Genomic DNA, 24,378 nt, shown 5'->3' with positions numbered 1-24,378 from the left:
AGCCGAGGTGGCTGGTGGACTGTGTTCCATGTGGGTGAAGGAGTCCTCTGTAACCACAGTGAGGTACCTCATGCCAGTCAGAATGGCCACCATCAACAAGTCTACAGGTAATACTAATTTGAAAAGATATGTGCACCCCAGTGTTCATAGCAGCACCATCTTCCAAGTCAAGACATGGAAACGACCCATTGTCCATGAAGAGATGAATGGATAAAGAGGTGGTGTTTACGTACAATGTAATATTGCTCAGCCATTAAAAAGAATGAAATTCTATCATTTGCAGCAGTGTGGATGGGCCTACAGTATATTATGCTCAGTGAAATAGGTCAGAGAAAGAGAAATACTGTATGATATCACTTATATGTGGAATCTAACAAACAATACAAATGAATGTATATGTAAAACAGGAACAGACACAGAGAAAACAAACTTGTGGTTACTTAAGACGGAAGGGAGAGGGGCAAATTAGAGACAGGGGATTAGCAGATATAAACCACCATACATAAAATAGATGAGCAATAAGGGTATACTGTACAGCAGAAGGACTTACAATTATCTTGTAATAGCATGAATGGAGTATAATCTGCAAAAATACTGCACATCTGAAACTAACGTGATGTTGTAAATCAACTATACTTCAGTTTTTTAAAAGTGTTATCTGTGCAGATCCAGGAAATCATCATTTCTTGACAGTCCCTGCAAATTAGCTGTCAGAGGGTAGGGTATCTGACATGCTGTGTGCCTGCATTCGCTGAAGGCAGTTCTGAAATGAGAACGTCAACTCCTTATTCCCTGGCAATGGTTTCTCTTTTGTGTCTTCCTGTACTGAGCACATAGGAAATGCTGGGTTCAGAGTGGGTAATCAATAAATACTTAATTGATGGAATTAAACCATTAATCTTCTGCAAGCTAAAGAACTGGAAAAGGTCAGTTTTCATTCCAATCCCAAAGAAGGGCAATGCCAAAGAATGTTCAAACTACTGCACAATTGCATTCATTTCACATGCTAGCAAGGTAATGCTCAAAATCTTGCAAGCTGGGTTTCAGCAGTACATGAACTGAGAACTTCTAGATGTACAAGTTGGATTTAGAAAAGGCAGAGGAACCAGAGATCTGATTGCCAGCATCCATTGGATCATAGAAAAAGCAAGAGAATTTCAGAACAACATCTACTTCTGCTTTATTGACTACGCCAAAGCCTTTGACCATGTGGATCACAACAAACTGTGAAAAATTCTTAAAGAGATGGAAATACTGGACCACCTTACCTGTCTCCTGAGAAACCTATATGCAGGTCCAGAAGCAACAGTTAGAACCAGACATGGAACAGACTGGTTCCAAATAGGAAAAGGAGCACATCAAGGCTGTATACTGTCACCCTGCTTATTTAACTTATACGCTAAGTACATCATGCAAAATGCTAGGCTGGATGAAGCACAAGCTGGAATCAAGATTGCCAGGAGAAATATCAATAACCTCAGATATGCAGATAGCACCACCCTTATGGCAGAAAGTAAAGAGGAACTAAAGAACCTCTTGATGACGGTGAAAGAGGAAAGTGAAAAAGCTTGCTTAAAACTCACCATTCCAAAAACTAAGATCATGGCATCTGGTCCCATAACTTCGTGGCAAATAGATGGGGAAAAAATGGAAACAGTGACAGGCATTATTTTCTTGGGCCTGACAATTACTGTGGATGGTGACTGCAGCTATGAAATTAAAAAGTGTTGCTCCTTGGAAGAAAAGCTATGACCAACCTAGACAGCATATTGAAAAGCAGAGATATCACTTTGCTGACAAAGTCTTTCTAGTCAAAGCTATGGTTTTTCCAGTAGTCATGTGTGGATGTGAGAACTGGACCATAAAAAAAGCTGAGTGCTGAAGAACTGATGCTTTTGAACTGTGGTGTTGGAGAAGACTCTTCAGAGTCCTTTGGATTGCAAGGAGATCAAACCAGTCAATCCTAAAGGAAATCAACCCTGAATATTCATTGGAAGAATTGATGTTGAAGCTGAAGCTCCAGTACTTTGGCCACCTAATGAGAAGAGTCAACTCATTGGAAAAGACACTGATATTGGGAAAGGTTGAAGGTTGGAGGAGAAGGGGATGACAGAGGATGAGATGGTTGGATAGTGTCACCGATTCAATGGACATGAATTTGAGCAATCTCTAAGAGATAGTGAAGGACAAGGAAGCTTGGCATGCTGCAGTCCATGGGGTCACAAGGAGTTGGACACAACTGAGCGACTGAACTGAACTGCAGCTGAAGGACATGTAAAGTGCCATTTGCTTTTTAATGAGAAATCTGCATGTTGTTGCAGCTTAGGACCACGTCTGGCACAAGATAGGAGCTCAATTTGTATCGTTTGAACAGACAAATGATATGATATAGATAGCTCCCTTTAAAGGCTGAGCATGTAAACTACGGCAGATGTACTTCTGTTCTGAAAGATGAAGGTATAATACAGTCTGAAAGATGAACCCTTCCCCTCGGGTGTACTAAATGGACATGGCAGTGTAAATGCTGTCATAGCTGACATTCTATCCTTTTATTTCACAACCAGGAATCTTCAAAAATAGCCTAGGTAAGGAGCAGAGACAGACATTGGAATAACTGAATAAGGTTATTGATTAAAAAAAAAAAAAAAGGCTGCCAAGTGAGTGCATAGATATAGAAGACAGTGAAATGAGGACCATTTCCCTCAATATATATCATAATGTTAGAGCCCTCAAACTCCAATGAGTATCTTCTCACTCACTTATGCAACATCTACTATTTACCATTTTGCTGCACTAAAAGAGCTACTTTTTAAAAGTTGTGAAAGAGACTTCCCTGGCAGTCCAGGGGTTAAGACTTCCCCTTCCAGTACAAGGGGTGCAGGTTCAATCACTGGTTGGGGGGCTAAGACCCCACATACCTGGGGGCCAAAAACCCAAAACATAAAACAGAAGCAATATTGTAACAAATTCAATAAAGACTTTAAAAATGGTCCACATCAAAAAAAAAATCTTTAAATACATAAAAGTCATGATAATCACTTACATAATTTATTTTAGAACTGATATTGGTAATACCAGTGAACTGATTAAAACATTACATTAATATCTGCTGAGCAACTGCTATGGTAAAGCATTATTTATATCATCTTCCAAAGACGATCAATCAGTGGCTTATCCCTGCAGAAATTGGAGCCCCTACCAATGCCCGAGGTGTCATGAGTGCCTCTGCTTCTTGTACCCAACGGGACACACTCCTAGCTCCCAGATGGCTGGAATTGTGTGTAACAGACATACTTTAGAGAAACTATCCATCACTAAGTGTTTCTAGACCACCCTAGCAGGGTTTTAGTTTTAACTCCTATCTCCTTAGCTGATAAAACTTAAATGGATCTTATTTTCATGTCTTTGCTGATTTGGCCTGTCTTATAGTTAGTGTTAACATGTTTACACTAAGCAGTCTGGAAGAAAAAAATCTTATTCATGCCACATAAAAGATTTAAAGTTTTTTAAATCTCTGTATTTCCACAGTTCCTTGCACAGAACTATCTTTATCTATTGTAGGTGTTCAGTTCATGTTTATTATCTGGCATTTTAGAATAAAGGAGAGAATTTTTGATATTTTAATCCAGTTCAGTTCAGTCGCTCAGTCATGTTTGACTCTTTGCAACCCCAGGAACCACAGCACGCCAGGCCTCCCTGTCCATCACCAACTGCCGGAGTCTACCCAAACCCATGACCATCGAGTCGGTGATGCCATCCAACCATCTCATCCTCTGTTGTCCCTTTCTCCTCCTGCCCTCAATCTTTCCCAGCATCAGGGTCTTTTCAAATGAGTCAGCTTTTCGCATCAGGTGGCCAAAATATTGGAGTTTCAGCTTCAGCATCAGTCCTTCCAATGAACACCCAGGACTGAGCTTTAGAATGGACTGGTTGGATCTCCTTGCAGTCCAAGGGACTCTCAAGAGTCTTCTCCAACACAACAGTTCAAAAGCATCAATTCTTCGGCACTCAGCTTTCTTTATAGTCCAACTCTCACATCCATACATGACCACTAGAAAAACCATAGCCTTGACTAGACGGACCTTTGTTGACAAAGCAATGTTTCTGCTTTTTAATATGCTGTCTAGGTTGGTCATAACTTTCCTTCCAAGGAGTGTCTTTTAATCTAGTGAAAAGTCATAAACTGGAAAAAAGTACAGATTAGCTCTCATAATAAAATAGTTTGCAAATCCACATTGGAAAAAAATGGCCCTGAAATTTTATAGGATTTTTTCTTTCAGATATACTTGTACATGGGCTTCCCAGGTGGCTCAGTGGTAAAGAATCCACCTGCCAATGCAGGAGATACAAGAGACTGGGGGTTCAGTCTCTGGGTTGGGAAGATCCTGTGGAGGAGGAAATGGCAACCCAGTCCAGTATTCTTGCCTGGGAAATCTCATGGACAGAGGAGCCTGGTGGGCTACTGTCCATGGGGTCACAAAAGTCAGACATGGCCTAGTGACTAAACCAGCACCACCACCATACTTGCACATATGCAAAGTGATACAAGGTTTTCCAATTAGTCCTCCTTTGTTATGTAGCCCAAGAATCTAAGGAACCCCAAGGCCCAGTAGGGGTTTTGGCTAGATAAATTGTGTCAAACCCATATAATAGAATATCCTGAGCTGTTGGAAAGAATGAGGTGGTTTTTTTATCTATTGATATGAAAAAATTTCCAAGATATACCATTAGGTGAAGACAAGGTGCAGAATAGTGAAAATAGTATGCTTAACTATATCATGTATCTTCTACATGCTATTTATAGATTGACTCTCTCTGAAGGATACCCTGAAATCTGGTAGCAGGAGTTCCTGCCTGCCTGCAAGGGGACTTTCAGTCAGAGATGGGCTTTTTACCTACAGCCTTTTGTAACTTTTAATTGTTAAGCCCTGGGAGAATATTAACAGTTCAAGAAAATGACTTAAAAAATGTAAAAGTCTGTAGAAAAATTAATGTAATACATGACACAAGGAGAAAAATTTGGTCAGCTCTCTTATTTATTGGCCACCTCTTAAATGATAAACATACTTTTGTTTCAACATCATTGTCATTAAATGCCACAGTTTTTCCATGAAAACACTCTCCAGAGAGCCTTTTAAAAATATCTTGCATTGGCATATGTTTCCATCGTTCCTAAAACCATTCTAATCAATTAAATGCAGAAACGACCAAAGCCACTTGGTTTTTTCCCAGAATACACTTGATGCAGATAAAATATGACTACAAAAACTTGAATCATTCTCTAGCTGGGAAATGTGTGAATAGAAATTAGAAATTAATTTTTGCCTGCATTGAAATTATAGTGTTTTTTTTTCCTCATTGAAAACTTGCATTTCTCCTTGCTTCTGTTTCCTTGCATTTCTCCCTGCTTCTGTTTCCTCCCCTCTCCTTTTTCCTATCTCTCTTCCCTTACTCTTTTTCTTTCATTCTTGCAAGCACTTTTCCATTTTCCTCCTTATACTCTCTAGGACTTTCTCTCTCTCCCAGCCTTAAAGTCATGTGTCTTCTGTAAAGATGCCTTTTATACCAAGAACACGAACTTCTTGCTGTTGAGTATATAGTGCTAACTCCCTGTGAAAGATAAATGCGTCTCATGGCAGAAAATCATTTAATGATGTTATTTGGTTTTCCAGTGGGTCCTGAGTGACAGTCTAGCCCCCACTTAGTAGGCCTGAACAGCTGCACGAGGGGGCCCTGGGATGCACCAACCCTGGCTTCTGTACCAATCGCCTGACAGTGAGAACCCACCAACATTAAGATAAATAGCCAACCTAGAATTCTGCACACACTGTAAACAGCGCAGTCATGTAACCCATCTACACGGAGACCCTTCTGAGAGTGAAAGGGGCAGCTGTTGGTGACCACGCTGGACGAGCAGGCATAGTCAGGACCGACCAGCACCTCGGCACTGAGATCCCCTGAACACAGACACCACCACTTGATGCAGATAAAATATAATTACAAAGGACCAAGGAGAATACTCACCGGTCACAACTCTGGGATTGTACTGATATGCACCTGCAGGGAAGAGAGTACAGCTCAGTTATTGCCATGGTCCTGAAGGCACTAATTTCTCTAAGCAGGAGAACTCCTGGACGGTTTGGCGCTCATCTTAAAGCCCTGAGAGATTCACAACCGGCAAAATCAGACTCACTTTAGCACCGAACCAGGATCATTTGTTTCCATGCTGAGCCATGCTTAGGAATCAGAGGCGCATTTACAGAACATGCAGATTACCCAGCGAGCGTGCCCCCATCCCTCGCACCGTGATTCCAGACGGCAGAAAGCTTCCTCCTCCCGTGTCAGGAGGAGGCAGATCTTAGTCAGATTCGCAGCAAAGGCTTTGCCATGCAGCTTAATATGGGGGGAGACAGTTCTCTTCCGGCTGAAGCAGGGTGGAGCATAGAACACAGGCTGGAGGGAGAAGGCTGTGGCAGAGAGCAGGAGGCAGAGGGTCACACAGTCGTCCCGATTTTGGATTGAATGGTGTGATGGGATCGGCCTACTCTGGATCTGCGTCCGCGTCTCAGAAGCAGCCCCCGGGAGCTGCACTCTCCTCCAGCAGGCAAAGCCAGCACTAACCGGGCGTGTCCTGCAAGGCCGGGTGTGTGTGTTCCGGAGCCTTGGCTGCTGTCTGAGCTGGGACGTAGGTGGTCTCCTTACTGACTACCCCTGTGGTTCCCACAGGAGAAGCTGTGGATGGCAACCTGGAGCCTGGTCCAGTAGCTGGCCTTGTGGCCACTTTGGTGTCTGACTTGGAAGTAAGATCTGGCTCTGCAGGGGAGTGCAAGACATGGACAATGAAAACATTGAGAACAGTGTCTTTTCTCAGCTGCAGAAGAGAATGGACCAACACCTTCTCCCGTGAGCCCACCCCGGCCAGTCCTCTCCCAGAAAACTCCTCCACAGCTCTGGGGGAAGAGCCCTTGAGTGGGTGACATCTTCGTCCGTTCTGAATGGCCAAGAGGCTTTTATGGGCACTAGCGGATTTATGACTATTTATCATGGGCCACATAAGCTAACGATCTCAAAGATCTGAGTAGAATCAGGCACTGGAGAAGTGGTTACCAGGAGATCCAGCTCAGACAAACAAGTGGAACTGAGGATTTCCCTGGTTGTCCATAGGACAAGTATCCACCTGCCAATGCAGCGAAGAGGTGGTTCGACCCCTAGTCTGGGAAGATCCCTCATGCTGTGGAGCAACGAAGCCAGTGTACCACAACTGCTGAGGCTGTGCTCCAGAGCCCACCAGCCTCAACTACTGAACCCACGCTCTGCAATAAGAGAAGCCACGGCAGTGAGAAGCCTGAGCACTGCAACTAGAGAGAGCCCTCGCACAGCGACAAAAAACCAGTGCAACCAAAAAATAAATGAACAAAAATAATTAAGAAGAGTGGAACGGTACTTGCCAAAGACATCAGGATGCTAATTTTGGTTTACTTTTTTCATACTGGCACAAAACTTTTGAAATAAGGGGAACCTGGGATTCAGCCCATCTGACCTTTAGAAAGTGGACCTGAGAGATGTGTCTTGGCTCAGCGCCCATCTCTGGGAGGAGGCTGAGCCACCTGCCATGCGTTGAGGTCCTTGACCTCCCATCCCTCACTGGCCAGCAGCTGCCACAACCCGTAGGGTGCAGTAGCACAACCCTGCTGTTCTGTTTCCGTGGTGAGTGGGTCTTCCAGTGTGATAATACAGTCCTGATGAGCCCAGCCCTGGAGCAGAAGCTGTGATCACACATCCTGGGCTATCCGGCCCCCTGTTAGAGCCTCTGCCCCACGCTCTCCCAGGCCCGTGCGCCAGAGGAGTCATCATGCCCTTTCACCCTCTGTCAGCACCTCGTAGGGCCCAGGCGCTCTGCAGACCATGCTCCCCCTGACCCGGGGCAGGCCCATGAGATGCCCCTGGCCCCAGCACCCACCCTGGAGGTTACGCTCACACTGGAGATTTCCCTGCGCGGCTGAAATCTGCCAAATGCTTGGGGCACGAAAGCCAGGCTGAGGGAGGTCCCTCGAGCCAGCTGTGACTTGGGTCAAAGAGGTTGTGGGAACCCCAGCCTCTTCCTTCCATTTGTCATCAGCTCAGTAACTGGGAGGAAACCCTTACTCCACCCCGCCACCTTCCCTTCAGCGATGGTTCTCAGCCGTGTCCCCCTGAGGGTCCCAGGAGAGCTTCTGGAACTCCAGTAACTAGGCGCTCCCCAGACCACCCAGAGTTCCAGAAGATACAGTGAGCATCCTCACTTAAGAACTGGATCTCGAGGGAGGCGGCCCGAGAAACGCTGTCAACCACCGTGGGATGGCTGCGCCTAGAGGGAAAGGAGGAGACGGGGCCAGGAGAAGCCTGGCCCTGAGGCTTCCCTGATGGCTCAGTGGTAAAGAAGCCACCTGCCGACGCAGGAGACGCAGGTTTGATCCCCAGCCCAGGAAGCTCCCACATGCTGCAGGGCAACTAAACCGAGATGCCACAACTAGTGAGTCAGCGCGCTAGAGCCCTGGAGCCACAACTCCTGATCCACGAGCTGCAACTTCTGAAGCCTGGGTGCCTGGAGCCTGTGCTGCCGCAGCAAGAGAAGCCACAGCAATGAGAAACCCATGCACCACAACTCGAGCATAGCCCTTGCTCGCCGCAGCTAGAGAAAAGCCTAAGCATCAACAAAGACCCAGCACAGCCAAAATAAATGAAAAATAAATAAAAACCTCACACTGGGTAACGGGCCACAGAGAATCAGGGGTCAAGAGAGGGTGTCAGAAGACACAGGGCAAGTCTTCCCAGGATATTTTGCATCCAAGAGCTCAGATTTTCTTAACAGAGCAGAGGAAACCAAGGTAGAGTTTGCCTAAGACTCGGTCAAAATGCAGAACCCTGGCAGCTTTGTGCAAGTGTCTGTACCAAAACAACCATGGGTAGGGTTGTTGGGAGATGGTATGCCTCGGTCTCTCCCAGTTCTGCACATCTTGCCAGCGGAGGCGCCATCTTTTCCAGGATGCTTAGATGGCCTTGGCAGGTGGAGACAGTACCTCCCCCTGGAGCACAGGGCAGATGTGTTCACACCAACAGTAAAACAACAGGCTTCTGCTCAGGCTCCCTCCTCTCCAGGGATGTCCGCCACCCACACAGGCACCCGCTTAGGCCTGTTTAAGGCACGTGGGGACGAGGGACTTGATGAAATCTGCCAGTGGCCCTGCTGCCTGCAGTACCAAGTAAGAGAGTCCTCCGTCTCCGATCCAGGAGGGTCGGGTTTTCTGCCAGTGCCCATGAGGCCCAGGAAGGCTGATATGCAAGGTGGGCAGGACCTCAGCCCCCTGTTCCCCACCCCCCTCATTCTTGAAGCTATGCATCTGAAACGAGGTGTGATCCGGCCTAGTAAGAGTGGATTTTAAACCATTGTGAATTGTGCACCCGTGAAGCCTGGCTGTCAGGCAACTTTGGTTGAAAAGAGACAATGAAGCTAATGTCAACTCTTATCCTTGACGTGAATAAGGGGTGTTTGCGGTGGAACCCCGGCAGTGGCCCACGGATCTGCAGGCTCTCTGTGGACCCAGGGCAGCCGGGAATGGGGGTCCTGAGAGGGTCTGCGGCATTCCTACCTTTTCCGGAGGGGGTGGGGCTCTCTGGCTCTGGGGTCAACCCTGTCGGCGCTGCTGTGGAGGGTGGCCTTTGGTGACTCAGGGAGGGGTCTCCTAGAGAGAGGATAACCACACGGCATTTATGATCCCGAGGGCGGAAGCTGGGGTGGCTTCAGGACTGGATGTAGATAAAAGAATAATAATAAGTGTATAATTTAAATAAACAATATGTTTATAATTTAAAGTGGACACATTTGGCCACCCAGGCCTAGCCAGACACACAGGAGATAAACAGCTGTTGGTCCGCAGTTCGCAGAGCAAACAGACTGCACAAGTTCAGTGGCAAGTGTCTTGTCTTTGGCTACAATGATGGCAATGATATCAACTCAGCTTTTTAATGCTGGCTTTTCCATGAGAAAACAAACGATTACTCAATGGATTGTTTTTGGCACAGGTTGCTGGGGATCATGGAAGGAGTGGTTAGTAGTAAAAGGTGGGGCTTTGGGGGCTAAGACTTAAAGGTTCCCCCAGTCTTCGGTTCTAAACCTCTATGATTCTAGGCTCACCCCCATCTTTCATTCCCCCTACCCCACCCTGCAACCCACCCTGTTCAGTTCAACATCCTTGATTCATTCACCCAGAGGAACTGGAACATTGAGGAAATGCCCGCTTTCTCTACAGTAGGAAGCCCTGAATTTTGCCCCTGGACTACAGTTCCAGTGGGTCCCCGGGCTAGACTGAGGAAGACAGCTGTGCTCTCCCCAAAGTTACTGCTCAGACCTGGCCTCACCCAGCCCGTTCCCATGGTCCCAACGGTCCATGCGGTGGGCACCCTGTTCCCAGCCCAGCGATGCCTCTGCTACAAGCAGAAGGCTTGTCTGGCCTCTGAGCCCTTGCACGGTGGCCACGCGGTGGCGGGACAGGGGCACAGGGTGATCTCAACACTACAGATTCAATAGGAAGACTGGCTTTTCAAGGAGTCCTCCCGCCATGAATCTGCTCTTGAACAACCCTGTTTGTCTGCTTTCCCCGGAGAGAAGCTGAGACTGTCCACAAATGTTACGTGAGATCGTATCCCACCTGGACACACACCATGTGTTCAGTAACTATTTAACTCATCCTTCTCTTGGAAGGCTATGCTCCTTCCTTCTCTAGAGTACAGGGCTTAGTCTTCCTGAAAATAACACTGCTGGCTTCCACTCTAAGATTCTTTGACTTCTCCCGGCATGGTTTTCCAGCTGTGGATTTTTTTTCTCTTTAAAGGTGGGGCAGTTCCATAGATGTCTCCTCATTCTTGGTCTGGAGCTCCGGCTGGATCCCAGATGATGTCTGGACCAGGAGGTCTCTGCTCCATGGGTCTCTCCACTTCTCTCAGGGCAGGTGCCAACAGGAGGAAGGGCAGTGATTTCCCTGTGGGCTGTCCCCTGGGGAGGAATCGGGCAGCCCGCCAGGGAGCAAGGTGCTGTGAGCAAACATCTCTGTCTGTAGCCCAGTTCTTGCTTCTGTGATCTAAAGCACTGATGGTAATAATAGTTAATATTTACCAGAGTTTGTTTACTCCTCTTACAACCCCCCATGTTGAAAGGCCCTGATGAATCAGGCCCATTTTCTTGATGAGGAACCAAGAGATCCAAGACATTGAGGCCCTTGCCCAAGGTCTCATGGATGGTTATGTGGCAGAGTCAGGATTTGAACCCAGAACTGTGTGACCCCCAGAGCCCACATAGTTCCCCCTCTTTGAGGTGTGTTTAGAGGCGCATTGGTTTATTTAGCCTCAGTCCTCAACCCAGACGTCTAGGCTCCCTCATCAGCTGCCCGTACTGCGGTCTGCTCTCTGCGTGGCCGTGGCAAAAGGGGTGGAGGGACAGTGCTGGGACGGCCACTTACTGATGCACTTGAGGTTGGGAGTGGTCCAGTGGGCGACTTTCGCGGTCTCGTTAAACACACACTGGGTCAGGCTGGAGGTCCCAGCTTTACGCTTGAAGCCAGAATTACAAACATACCGCTCCCTGGAGTTGATGCTGTAATTCTTGACCCGGATGTCTGCATGCTCCACAGATGTGGGAGTCGGGCAGGTGATGCCTACAAAAGTGTAGACGAGAGGGAACATGTGAGCAGATTGCAGCTTGCTCTGCGGGAGGCTCGGGTGGAAGTCAGTCACTTTAAACCTGAGGGACCCTAGGGATCCACCCCCAGATTCAAGCATGTGGAAGATGCCGAGTAAGGGCGCCCACCGTCTGGAAGTGGTCCAGGATCTTGCTTTAAGAGCCAGCCATTGAGCATCATTCGAGCCTCGGGGGCCATCAGTGGAGACCCCTCTCCCTGCCCTCCACCCCCGTTAGTCTCCAGCCTCCATATCTCTCAAACATATCCACCTCTGTCTCTCTCTACCCTGCCTCTCTTGCCTGAACAGCAAAAGGCTCCAGGTTGCTACCTTTAACAAACCTTTAATCCATTTGCACAAGGCAGATGGCATCATCTTCATTTTTTAAATAGTTTATGTATTTATTTCTTTGGCTGCACCGGGTCTTAGTTGTGGCATTCAGGATCTTTAGTTGTGGCATGTGAGATCTTTAGTTGCTGTATGTGGGATCTACTTCCCCAACCAGGGATGAAACCCGCCCCCCCCCCCACCCCCCGCATTGGGAATGTGGAGTCTTAACCACTGGACCACCAGGAAGTCCCCAGCAGCATCTTTATAAATGCATATTTGATGACTTCACTCTTTCCTGGTTGCCCACTGCCATCTTTCCTAAGCTGAGTTTAATGTCACTTCCTTAGGAAAGCCCTCCCTCACCCCTACAGTCCCCTGAGTCCCAGAGTTCTGTGCCCTTTTCCTCTATAGTGGGGTCCATCCACAGCTGTATTTAAGACACAGAGCCTTGAGGAAGGCTCTGCTGTTCCCGTCTGCCGCTCCAGCTATTCTTGCCCCTGGCCACACTAGCCTTTGACCCCTCACCACCCCCCATGCCTTCACCATGCCCCTCTGCCTCCCCCCACCCCACCCTTCCTAGCTTAGTTCAATGCCACTTCCTCGGGAAAGCCCTCCCTCACAAGGGTCCTCAGTTCTTACAAGGTGAGGACCCAGCCAGGTTACCACCTTTCCTCCAAAGTGGCCTCCTCTAAGACTGAGTCCCACTCAAAGCCAGGAAGAGTCTATTGCAGCTCAAGTTTCAAAGCAAGATTTTCCTGTAGCCACTTGAAACAACTGTATGATTTCTTAATGCTCTTTTCCTTATCAATTCAGTACATGATTAGGTTTTCTTGTGCATGGAAGAGACGGGAGAACTCATTTCTGAGGGCAAGCCTTGCATGTGTGAGGCAGTCGAGGCAGCTGAGGGTGGGCTATGCTGGAGGCAAAGTCCCACGGAGAGAAATTCCTCAATAGCATTTGCCATTGTCCTGGAGGCTCCCTTCTCAGTTACTGAAGGGTGTGTCTATGTGGAGTGGCTCGTTGGTTGGGTGCCTGGCTGCCCACAGCTGCCTGGGGAGCTGACTTCTGGGTTCCGGGTTAGGAAATGAGAAATGAGTAAGTCTCCACTGAGCCCCTGGAGCATCAGGAGGCAAGAGAAGGGAGTGAAGTAATCTTTCTGCCAGGGAGGGACTCTGAGGGGAAGACTGAATGTAGCGCCAGTTGGATTCACAGACTGGAGGAGGAAGGCACCTTAACTGCCCCTGTGCCAGGGGTCAGCAAACTAGGGCCCAAGGGCCAAATCCAGCCTGCCATATACTTTTGCCAATAAAGTTTTATTAGCACACAGCCTTGCTCATTCATTTATGAAGATAGAGGCTTTCACTCTGCAACAGCAGGACCGAATTGTTGCAACAGAGATCTAAATTATTTACTTCCTGGCCCCTTTCAGGAACAGCCTGCCCCAGGCTGTGTAGCCTTGAAACAAACCACTGCCCTTGTTACTTCAGTGCATAAATAACTTTCTTTTTTTTTTCCCAGCTGAGTGAGTCAACACAGAACTAATGCAGTCCTCTGAGTAACTGAAGTTGACAAAAGTAATATTGCCTTGCCAAAAAAGAAAAACCTCCCCACATGGCAAAACTCCATGTAAGTCAGAAGACAAATGACCAAACTGGAAAAAAAAACAAACTGCATTTTCTATCACATAGGGTTAACTTCTCTCATGTCAAGAGCTCCTGAAAGTCAATCAAAACACTTCCAATCCCAAGGAAAAATAGGAAAAGAGTATAAACAGGAACTTGACAGAAAAGGAAATACAAATGTTTTTAACTATATTTAAAAAATACTCAACCTCAGTCATAATGAAGGAAATGTAAAATAAAACTACCTAAGACAGTGATTTCAGTTCCCAAGTTGGAACAGAGCCAGGAGTTGGTTACTACACCATTACTTGCATGTTGCTTATACCAGCCCCAAGGGAGACATACTTGCAATCTAAATACCCATGCATTTTGATCCTGCAATTCTGTTCTCAGGGATTTTATTTTACAGCTATATCTGCATTCCTGTGAAACGTTATTACAACACTTATGCACATACCCTTGAACTCAGCAGTTCCACCTCTAGGATTTGCCTTCCTGGTGTATTTATGAAGTGAGTGTGTACAACGTTATCCATTATAATAGCCAGTAAATTGCCCTGTATGTCGTCAGTAGGAGAATAAATAAATTACAACAGAGATTATAGCACCACTGTACCATGAAGTCCTACCCAGCTCTTTACAATAGAAATTAGAAAAAAAAAAAAAGAAAGTTGTTTATGCACTGAAGTGGAGAGATTTCCAGGATAAACTGTTAGGTTTGGAAGAAAAGGAACAGAGCACTGTATATTATACACTACCCTCAGTGAGAAATGAAGCAACACATTGATCCAGTTTTTTGTTTATACATAAAATCTGCAGAAGTATACACAAGAAACGATTCGCACTGGAGGTGAGGTAGCTGAGAGGTAAGATTGCTGCCTTTTCACGCTTTCTGGATTTTTTTTTTTCATTTGTTTTTTTGCTTTCTGGATTTTTAATGGTGCAAATGCTTTACCCATTAAAAATGCTTCTGAAATGTTTTGTAATTCTGTTTCCTCTGCTGATGTTTACACAGGGTTGTTTTTTTTTTTTTTCACGATATATGCTGGAGTAACAATCAAAATAGCTAGCAACCAGACAGTGGCCTGATTCAGACAGCAAACAATCAGAATAGCTGCTGGCATTAACCTGGACCTGGTGGGGTGACCACAGGCCACAAATCAAAAGCCATACCAATGATGAGGACTGGCAGAATATCAGTCATGTAGATATACTATATACTGTTTTAAATATATGAAATACTTCATAATAAAAAAGTAGGGGATGGGATTTAAAAATATCCCACCACAGGAAGTCAGAAACCACAGGACAAAACGTGTTCATTGCTTTTACTGTAACACCATGCCGCCTCTGCGTGGAGCCCTAGCTTTCTGCTTTCCTGCCTGACCCTCTGCCCAGGGCTTGCCCATCTTCTCCTTCAGAAAGCGCTCTCTGGGTTTCCACACTCCCCGGCTGCTAGCCTAGGTGCAGATGTCAGAGAATCACTGCCAGAATCAGTGGGACACGTACTCAACCTCTCAGGGTCACCACTTCCTGAACCCCTTCTGCCACATCCTGCTGGCTAGGAGGGCCTCTTTAGATATCAAATCAGAGGGAGCCAGTTCCAAATTCAGAGTGTGGTTGGAACAGTCTACGGTCAAGTGCTCAGCAGTCTGCAGACAGGCCAGCCCACCCCTGGGTCAGCTGTCAGACCCTCCCCTCCTGCTTCAGGGTGTATTGCCAAGGTGTCAGCATCCTCATACCTGAACACACCTGAGCACACCTGAGTCCAGTGGGTCAGTCACTCCAGGCTTTACTTTGGTCTTCCTAGTCTCAGAAGGGAAAATAGCTTGTTTGATTTTCATTCTTAATCCAACCCTGACTCTTCTTTTAAAACCCCATCAACATCTAATATTAGATTTTTAAAATATTTATGTACTTATTTAGGGTGCACTGGGTCTCAGTTACCACATATAGCATCTAGTTCCCCAATCAAGGAGCATGAAGCCTTAGCCATTGGACCACAAGAGAGGTCCCTAATATTACATTTTAAAAACTCTAATATCCAGCTTGCTGTCCTTTGTCACTCCATCCTGATGCTGACAATGCTGTCTTTACTTACAGTGATTCTATAGTGGACACAGCATTTTCATCCCCTTTTCAATGAGATCATAAGATAATCATTATTTTAATGTATCAGTTTTCTAAAAAGAATTTTTTTTTTCCTATTAACTTGTGTGAAAAGAGTTCATGGGAGAAGCGATCTGGCTGTTTAGGCATACTTCCTTCCTCCTCCTCTCTCTCCATCTGAAGTCTGGGTTGCATCTTGCTCATCTGAATCCCTTCCCAAACATTTTTATTTGCCTTGTAGTCCTCAAGTTCAGCTCCATCCTCTGATTCCAATTTCAAATCATGTTTTGAATCTCTTGATCTTTCCTTGGTCACCTTTTTTTTTTTTGGTCTTCACTGTTTCTATGTTGTTTTCAGATTTGAGATTGTGTGTCAGCAAATTGTCCTACATCTTCTAAATCTGGAAATCCTTTCCTCCATTTAGGCAGTGGATTTCAGCTTTGAGTGTTTGTGGCACTCTGAAATAAAACATTTGCCCTGTCACTCGAGGGGATTTAAAAAGTTGAGGCCATGGCAACCGTGTCAGTAAGAGCCACAAAGAATCACTGCTACAGTGTAAGGACACCGAGCTAGTATGTCATTCTGCAGAGCTGCCTGCTATGTGGGTGGGACAGTTCATTGCATGTATAAGTACCTAAATTTATGGCATATGTAATAATTCTAAGTTTTGGGCAGGCCTCAGTAAATAGGCAGTCTTCTCCATGGTGGTCTGACTTCACCTTAGATGCGTAGTTAATCTGTGACACAGTAAAGATGTGTGTGAGCGCCCTGGCAGGACGGAAGGAGCGTTCCTGCTCCTTGGCACTTGGGGGATGGCTGCCCTTGCAGCTCCCGCTGTCACTCATCTGCGGCCCCCACGGGTGGCAGAGCAGCTCCTCCAGCCCTGTGACCCTTTGCTGCAGCTTCTCCCGCCTTTGGGCCAGGTGTGCCCAGCTCCAGGATGAGGAGCGCCCCTTGTGGAAGCTGGAGTCTCACAGGGAAGATGAAGGACCCACATGGGTTCCAGCTCTGCCTCTCAGCTCCCACGTGGCTCTTGCTTCCCCCTGTTTTATGTCCATCTTCCCACCGGACCATGACCTGGAGGCTCCAGCTTCAGACGCAGAAAGGACAGCTTATCTAGATGGTAACCGGCTCCCACAGCAGCAGGAGGTGGTTCTGTTCCTCTTAGATTCTTTGGACCACAGTCCTGACCAACACAGTCTCAAAGTATCTTCCCACAGTTGGTTACTAGTTACAATGGGGAAAATGGTAACTACATTGCTTCCCACAATTGGTTACTAGTTACAACAGGGAAAATGGTAACTACCTCAAAAAAAGCTGACAACTGCCACCTGAACCAAGTGATCAGACATCACAGGGACTTCCCCCTGGTGGTCTAGTGGCTATGACACTGCGTCCCCAGTGCAGGGGGCCTAGGTTCGATCCCTGGTCAGGGAACTACATCCTGCATGCTGCAACTAACGATCCCACATGCTGCATGTGGGAACTACATCCTGCATGCTGCAGCTAAAGATCCCACATGCTGCATGTGGGAACTACACCCTGCATGCCGCAACTAAAGATCCCACATGCTGCATGTGGGAACTACATCCTGCATGCTGCAACTAAGACCTGGTGTGGTCAAATAAATAAATTAAATATTAGATAAAAAGAAGTAATATCACCAACATGGGGTTATAATAGCTGTCATATGCCTCCTGACCTGATTCACTGCTAAGGACACAGGATCACATCTGTGGTCTCCCTCCCCCAAATCCATAAGCTGAATCTAACCATGAGGAAACATTCAGAATGTTCCAGACTGAAAGAGGCCAAAGAGATATGATAACTAAATGTTACACGTGGTCCTAGATTAGATCCAGAATTAGGAAGAAAACAGCTAAAAGGACATTAATGGGACAACTGATAAAATTTGAAAAAATGGACCTCGTATTAGATAATATTATTATGCCAAGATTAAATGTCCTAATTTTGATAGTTGTACTGTGATCTGGTAAGAGTGTTGTGTTTTAGGAAGGTATGTAAGAAAATGTGTTCTTAGGAAATATACATTGAAATATCTAGGCATAAATATTTCAAGCATAATGTGGCAAACAGTTTAGATGCTTCAGAAGAAGATGTACATGTAATATAAATATGCAAATGTACATATATTTAGAGAGAGGGGGAAACAGTAACTAAAATGGTGGTCCAGTGGTCAGGAATCTGCTTTGCAGTGCAGGGGACATGGGTTTGATCCCTGGTTGGGGAACTAAGATCCCACATGCCACAGAGCATCTAAGTCCATGTGCCACAAGTTGAGAGTCTGCACCACAATCTCGCATGACGCAACTAAGACCCGACAAACCATAGAAATAAATTAAAAAAAAAGAAAATTGGGCAAAATGTAAACAGTTGGCAAAGCTGGGTACAAGGTATTCAGAAGGTCTTTGTACTGTCTTTACAACTTCCTGGTGAGTTTGAGGTGGTATTGGAATAAATAAAGGTTAAAAAATAAGTACGCATCCAAATAAAAATTAGCTGAGTGGTGCCTGGGGCCCTTTCCTTGAGATTTCCTCTTGAAGGAAACTCTACGGGCCCTCTACAGCTCAGACCACGATTACCTTTTGGTCAGGAAAATCTTTGATTATTTCCCTCACTGTGATTTTCATGGTGCTGACTGCCCCTCGTTACCTGTCCTCTCTTCACACCTTTTAACGCTTCTTCCTCATTTCCCCGGGGCCAGTAGTGGTGCTTCCACTCTTTCTACACTTGGTCTTTTTTTTTTTTTTTTTAAATATTTATTTATTTTGCTGCTCTGGGTCTTTTTAAAAATTTGATTATGTTATTTTTTTATTCTTGGCTGTGCTGGGTCTTTGCTGCTGCATGGGCTTTTCTCTAGTTGTGGTGAGCCGGGGCTCCTCTAGGTGCGGTGCTGGGCTTCTGATTGCCGTGGCCTTTCTTGTTGCTCTAGGGCCCGAGAGCTTCAGTAGTTGCGGCTCTAGAGCACAAACTCAGTCGTTGTGGCACACAGGCTTAGCTGCTCTGCAGCATATGGGATCTCCCCGGAACAGGGATCGAAACCAAGTCTCTGGCATGGGCAGGCAGATTCTTTACCACTGAGCTACCAGGGAAGCCCTGCTCCGGGTCTTACCTGCAGCATGTGGGATCTTTTAGTTGCAGCTCGCAGGCTATAGCCAAGAGTTCTACATTGTCCCCGATGGGAGTGTTCGCCTCCATCAGGGCCGCACTGGAGGTCTTTCTCTGCCTCACCAACTGCTCTTTACTGCCTTTACCCTCCTCTTCTACCATCCTTGTCAGCACGTCTCAGATGTGCACCAGAACCGTCTGGAGGGCCTGTGACAACACAGGGTACTGCACCCTCTTCTTGGAACTCCTGAGTTAGCAGGTCCTGGGCAGGAGCCACGCATCTCACTTCCTAACCCTAACCCTAACAAGCTCCAGGTGATGACGATGCTGCCGGCCCAGGGACCATGCCCTCTGCTATTTAAAGGTGCAGAAGAGCCTCGGCACCACAGCAAGTTACCTTTCAGCATGGAAACTGCTTGTTCATACTTTTTCAGGTCCTGGTCTTGGTTCTATCAGGGAGGATTTCTTTTACAGGTTCTTCCGGCTGTGCTTTTCTGAATTTCTGTTCTAATCCTTTTTCATTGGATCTAATTCTCCCCCACCTCCAGCTCAAAAATGTTCTGTTGGTGTGTTTGTGTGTGTCAAGCTTGACAGTACCACACCACAAAATCTTAAATTAAATCTCAGATTTTTGCTACCAAAATCCTAAATCTGTACCTGTGGGGCTTTGCTATTTATGAACAGAGCTGGGGAAGTATTTAGAGGTGGAGGGGTGGGTTGAGTGGAGAGGGACGACCATAAAACTCAACCCTGGAAACATTTGACCATGACCAGCACAGATAGTCCCATAAAAACGCTAGACTCTGTTCTATGATAAAGTGTTCCTTCCTACTGTGGGAGCCTGAATGGACCTTGGACCTTTGGACCTCTCAGGGTACATTACTGATGGCTGGACGGTCTCTCCAGTCCCAGAGGAGTAATTCCAGAGAATACAGCAGACGGGAGAGGGCTTAGCAAAGACGGGATTTAGTCGGCAAGAGAGTGTTTAGCTGGTTTCCTTCTTTATGCCAGGTCTGGTCTCTGGAGCTGACACCATTGTGGTCTTGGCCTTGGGAGAGTCTGTAATGTCAGAGTCAAGTGCTGAGCCTCTCTGCCAGAGGTTGTTCTGAAACCTTAGCAGGGGGGAGACTCAGAACCCCTGCCTCACCCCAAACACCATACATACAGTGACTCTCAGGACCAGTCCATTTCCTCGGAATTGCAAAGGCAAAGTGCTCAAAGCTGTACCTGTCTTTTTGTGACCAGCATATTTCAGTTAAAGGGCTTCCCTGGTGGCTCAGATGGTAAAGAATCTGCCTGCAGTGCAGGAGACCTGGGTTTGATCCCTAGATGGGGAAGATCCCTTGGAGGAGGGCATGGCAACCCATTCCAGTATTCTTGCCTGGAGAATTCCATGGACAGAGGAGCCTGGTGGGCTACAGTCCATGGTATCACAAAGAGTCAGACATGACTGAGTGACTAACACACTATTTCATTTAGCATAATCAATATTGTAGCATATTTCAAAACCTCCTTCCTGTTTAATGCTAAATATTGCACTGTATGTATAGACCACATTTTGATTGTTATTCATCTGCTGATGGACACTTGTGTTGCTTCCACGATTTACTTACTGTGAGTAATGCTGCTATGATCATAGGTGCACAAATATCTCTTTAAGACCCTACTTTCTTATCTTCGTTCCTCTGTATATAACGTATCTTTATTCTTTGATCATGATTTTCTCTTTCTCCGTATTTTTCAGCAGTCTGAATATGATGTGTCTAGCATGAGATTGGGGCTTCCCTGGTAGCTCAGACAGTAAAGCGTCTGCCTGCAATTCAGGAGACCTGGGTTCAATCCCCGGGTCGGGAAGATCCCCTGGAGAAGGAAATGGCAATCCACTCCAGTACTCTTGTCTGGGAAATTCCACAGATGGAGGAGCCTGGTAGGCTACAGTTCACGGGATCGCAAAGAGTCGGATGTGACTGAGCAACTTCACTGAGCATGAGATTATTTCAAGGGGGTGGCATTCATCCTGCTTGGTGTTCTCTCAGCTTCCTGGATCTGTAATTGAATATCTTTTATAAATTTGGAGAAATTCTCAACTATTATCTCTTCAAATATTTCTTCTGCTCTATTCTCTTTTGTTTCTGGAGTTCTGATTACACATATATTAAACCACTTCCTACTGTACCACAGCTCTTGGATATTCTGTTCTGTGTCTTTGTTTTCCCGCTCATTTTTGCTCTTTGTGTTGCTGTTAGAGTAATTTGTACTGACCTATCTTCAAGTTTTGGAGAAGGCAATGGCACCCCACTCCAGTACTCTTGCCTGGAAAAATCCCATGGATGGAGGAGCCTGGTAGGCTACAGTCCATGGGGTTGCAAAGAGTCGGACACGACTGAGCGACTTCACTTTCACTTTTCTTTATATTCAAGTTTACTGATTCTATTCTTGGCTGTGTCAAGTGCTCTGATAAGCTTGTCAAAGGTTTGCTTCATTTCTATTGTTTTTAAATTTTTTCTAACATTACCATTTGAGACTTTCTCATGATTTCCATTTCTCAGCTGAAATTCCCCCTTTACTCATGAATGCTATCTTTTCCATCTGAGCCTTTAACAAATTAATGATATTGAGCTAGCGAAAAGTTTCCTTTGTTTTTTTTTTCCAAAAGATGGCTCTCATAGAGCTTAGCTGTCTTTAACTTCATTGGAAACAATTTTGTTAGATTGTATTGTGACAACTCATATCAGCATACATTTTTAAAAACTTATCAAAATTGGTGAATTTGTATGTAGCCATTTTAATATTGAAGACGGAAGAAAAAAGCAACATTTTTGGCATATCGTGCATTATTATTTCAGGAAAGGTAAAAGCACAACTGCAATGCAGAAAAATATTTGTGCAGTATGGAGACCATGCTGTGACTAATCGAACATGTCAAAAGTGGTTTGCAAAGTTTCATGCTGGAGATTTCTTACTGGATGATGCTCCATGATTGAGCAGACCAGTTGAAGTTGATAGTAATCAAATTGAGACATTAATTGAGAACAATCAATTAATTGTTATATCATGTAGGCGACTGCCAACATACTGAAAATATCCAAACCAAGGGTTGAATATCCCGTGCACCAGGTTGTTTATATTCATCGCTTTGATGTTTGGGTTCCACAAAGTTAAGCAAAAAAAAAACCAAAACCTTCTTGACTGTATTTCCACATGCGACTCTCCACTTAAATGTAATCCCTTCCATTTTTAAAACACATTGTGACAAGTGATGAAAAGTGGACACTGTAGAATAATGCAGAATGGAAAAGATAGTGGGCCAGGTGAAATGAACCACCACCAACCACACCAAAGGCCAGTCTTCATCCAAAGAAAGTGAAGCTGTGTATATGGTGGGATTGGAAGGGAGTCCTATATTATGAACTCCTTCTGGAAAACCAAACGATTAATTCCAACAAACACTGCTCCCAATTAGACCAACAGAAAGCAACACTCAGCAAAAAGCGTCCAGAATTAGTCAACAGAAAATGTATACACATCAGGATAACGCAAGATCACTGTTTCTTTAACACCCAGGCCAAAAACTGTTGCAGCTTGACTGGAAAGTTCTGATTCATCTGCCATATACACCAGACACTGCACCTTTAGATGTCCATTTATTTCAGTCTTTACAAATTAATGGGAAAACTTTCAATTCCCTGGAAGACTGACTGTATAAGGCACTTGGAACAGTTGTTTGCTCAAAAGATACAAAGTTTTGGGAAGATGGAATTATGAAATTGCCTGAAAAAAAATGGCAGAAGGTAGTGGAACAAAACAGTGAATACGTTGCTGAACAAAGTTCTTGGTAAAAAAAAAAAAAAAGAAAGAAAGAAAAAAAAAAAGAAAGTTCTTGGTGACAATGAAAAATGTGTCTTTTATTTTTACTTAAAAAACTGAAGGAACTTTTTGGCCAACCCAACAGTTTCTTTAATTTCCAGTCTGATAGTTTCAATTTCTGGGTCATTGGTGAGTCTTGCTTATTGCTTTCGATCCCTGGGTCGGGAAGATCCCCTGGAGGAGGAAATGGCAACCCAGTCCAGTATTCTTGCCTGGAAAATCCCATGGATGGAGGAGCCTGGTAGGCTATAGTCCACGGGGTCCCAAAGAGTCGGACACGACTGAGCAACTTCACTTTCACTTCATAGTGGGACTTTTCTGTTGTTGCGACATACAGACATACAGTATGTTGAGACATATTTTTTTGTATGTCTCAATTTTTGATTGAATGCTTAATCATAGTTGTAGAACTGAGATAAACAGTATTTACGCCTGAAAGTGTGAACACTTCTAATGCTTAACTGATGACGTGGGGAAGGTTGAGTCAGTCAAGGCAGTTGTTGAATTGGATTTAGATTTTGTTGTTGCTACGGTTACCTTCAGAATATCATTGGCTTCAAATTCCCCCAGTTTTTTTTTAGCGGGGGGTGGGGAAGGGCGGCGCAGGGCGGGGACCGTGCTGGGTCTTGGCTGCACTGAGCAGGGTCTCCTCTCTCATTGCTGTGTGCAGGCTTCTCACTGCAGTGGCGTCTCTTGTTGCAGAGCATGGCTCCAGGGCACACACAGGTTTCAGTAGTTGCTGCTCCAGGCTCAAGAGCCAGGCTCAGTAGTTGTGGCACACACTCTTAGTTGCTCTGTGGCACGTGGGACATTCCTGCGCAGGGATCGAACCTCTGTCTCCTGCATTGGCAGGTGAATTCTTTACCACTGTGCCACCAGGGAAGCCCTCTTTTAGTCTTTTCTTGTGCTTAGGGTGGATTTGAGTAAACTCTGGGAGAAAACGGAGGGCAGGGATCCTGGCGTGCTGCAATCCATGGGGCTGCAAACAGTCAGACACGACATAGTGACTGAGCAGCAACAAGTGCTTCGAGTGGGGGATGGAGTGGGGAGGTTTTTCTCAGTGTTCCTGCTCCACCTTCATCTTGTGTCCTTTTCAGTTTATCTAAACCGCAGGGGTTATCTCTCCACACTCCTGCCCACCCCGCCCTGGGCAGTTGACGGCTGCGCTTGTGACTTGGCGTTTGCTTGCTTGGATGGGGTGGGGTCCGGGGAAGCTGACTCTTGTCCGGGTCCAGCCTCAGTCTTAGGCAGGCCCGTTGTGCCTGGCGCTCAGGCTTGCAGCTTTCAGTCGCATTGCTTTTTCCTTTCATGGCAGCCAACCACACCCTTGTTATCTTTAACAGGTTTTGTTCTTGAAAAAGCTTCCACCCCCTCCTCCAGCAGCAGCAGTAGTGGGCCTCCAGTGGTGTTGGTATAGGATCTGTACCCAGGACCAAGTATATGTGGGGTTATTTAGGGACTTGACATTCTGTTCCATTGATGTATTTGTCTATTTGTTCATCTAGACACCCAATACCTTGCTGTCTTGATTATTGTAGCTTTATTGTTGAAGTCAGGTAGTGTAAATCCTCTGACTTTGTTAATCATTTTCAAAGTTGACTTTGGTCCTT

The 24,378-nt window shown here is 45.7% G+C and overlaps 1 protein-coding gene across 7 annotated transcripts in view; it reads right to left on the bottom strand.

Annotated features, from left to right (window-relative positions):
- The window catches only part of IL15RA (interleukin 15 receptor subunit alpha), a 37,377-nt gene that overhangs the window by 5,184 nt on the left and 7,815 nt on the right, over nt 1–24,378 (bottom strand). For 3 of the 7 annotated variants that reach the window (XM_043479867.1, XM_043479868.1, XM_043479869.1), the window contains exons 2-5: nt 11,496–11,690; nt 9,630–9,722; nt 6,622–6,813; nt 6,025–6,057 (exon numbers count right to left, since the gene is read on the bottom strand). In XM_043479867.1, coding sequence (XP_043335802.1) covers nt 6,025–6,057; nt 6,622–6,813; nt 9,630–9,722; nt 11,496–11,690 — 513 coding nt within the window. The remainder of the gene's footprint in view (nt 1–6,024; nt 6,058–6,621; nt 6,814–9,629; nt 9,723–11,495; nt 11,691–24,378) is intronic. The other 4 variants (XM_043479870.1, XM_043479871.1, XM_043479872.1 and 1 more) reach the window with 2 other exon arrangements.

The sequence above is a fragment of the Cervus canadensis genome, chromosome 10 (assembly GCF_019320065.1).
Source record: "Cervus canadensis isolate Bull #8, Minnesota chromosome 10, ASM1932006v1, whole genome shotgun sequence".
In the NCBI taxonomy this organism is placed as follows: domain Eukaryota; kingdom Metazoa; phylum Chordata; class Mammalia; order Artiodactyla; family Cervidae; genus Cervus; species Cervus canadensis.
The sequence above is the reverse complement of the archived record's forward strand: the minus strand, read 5'-3'. Positions and strand labels throughout refer to the sequence as shown.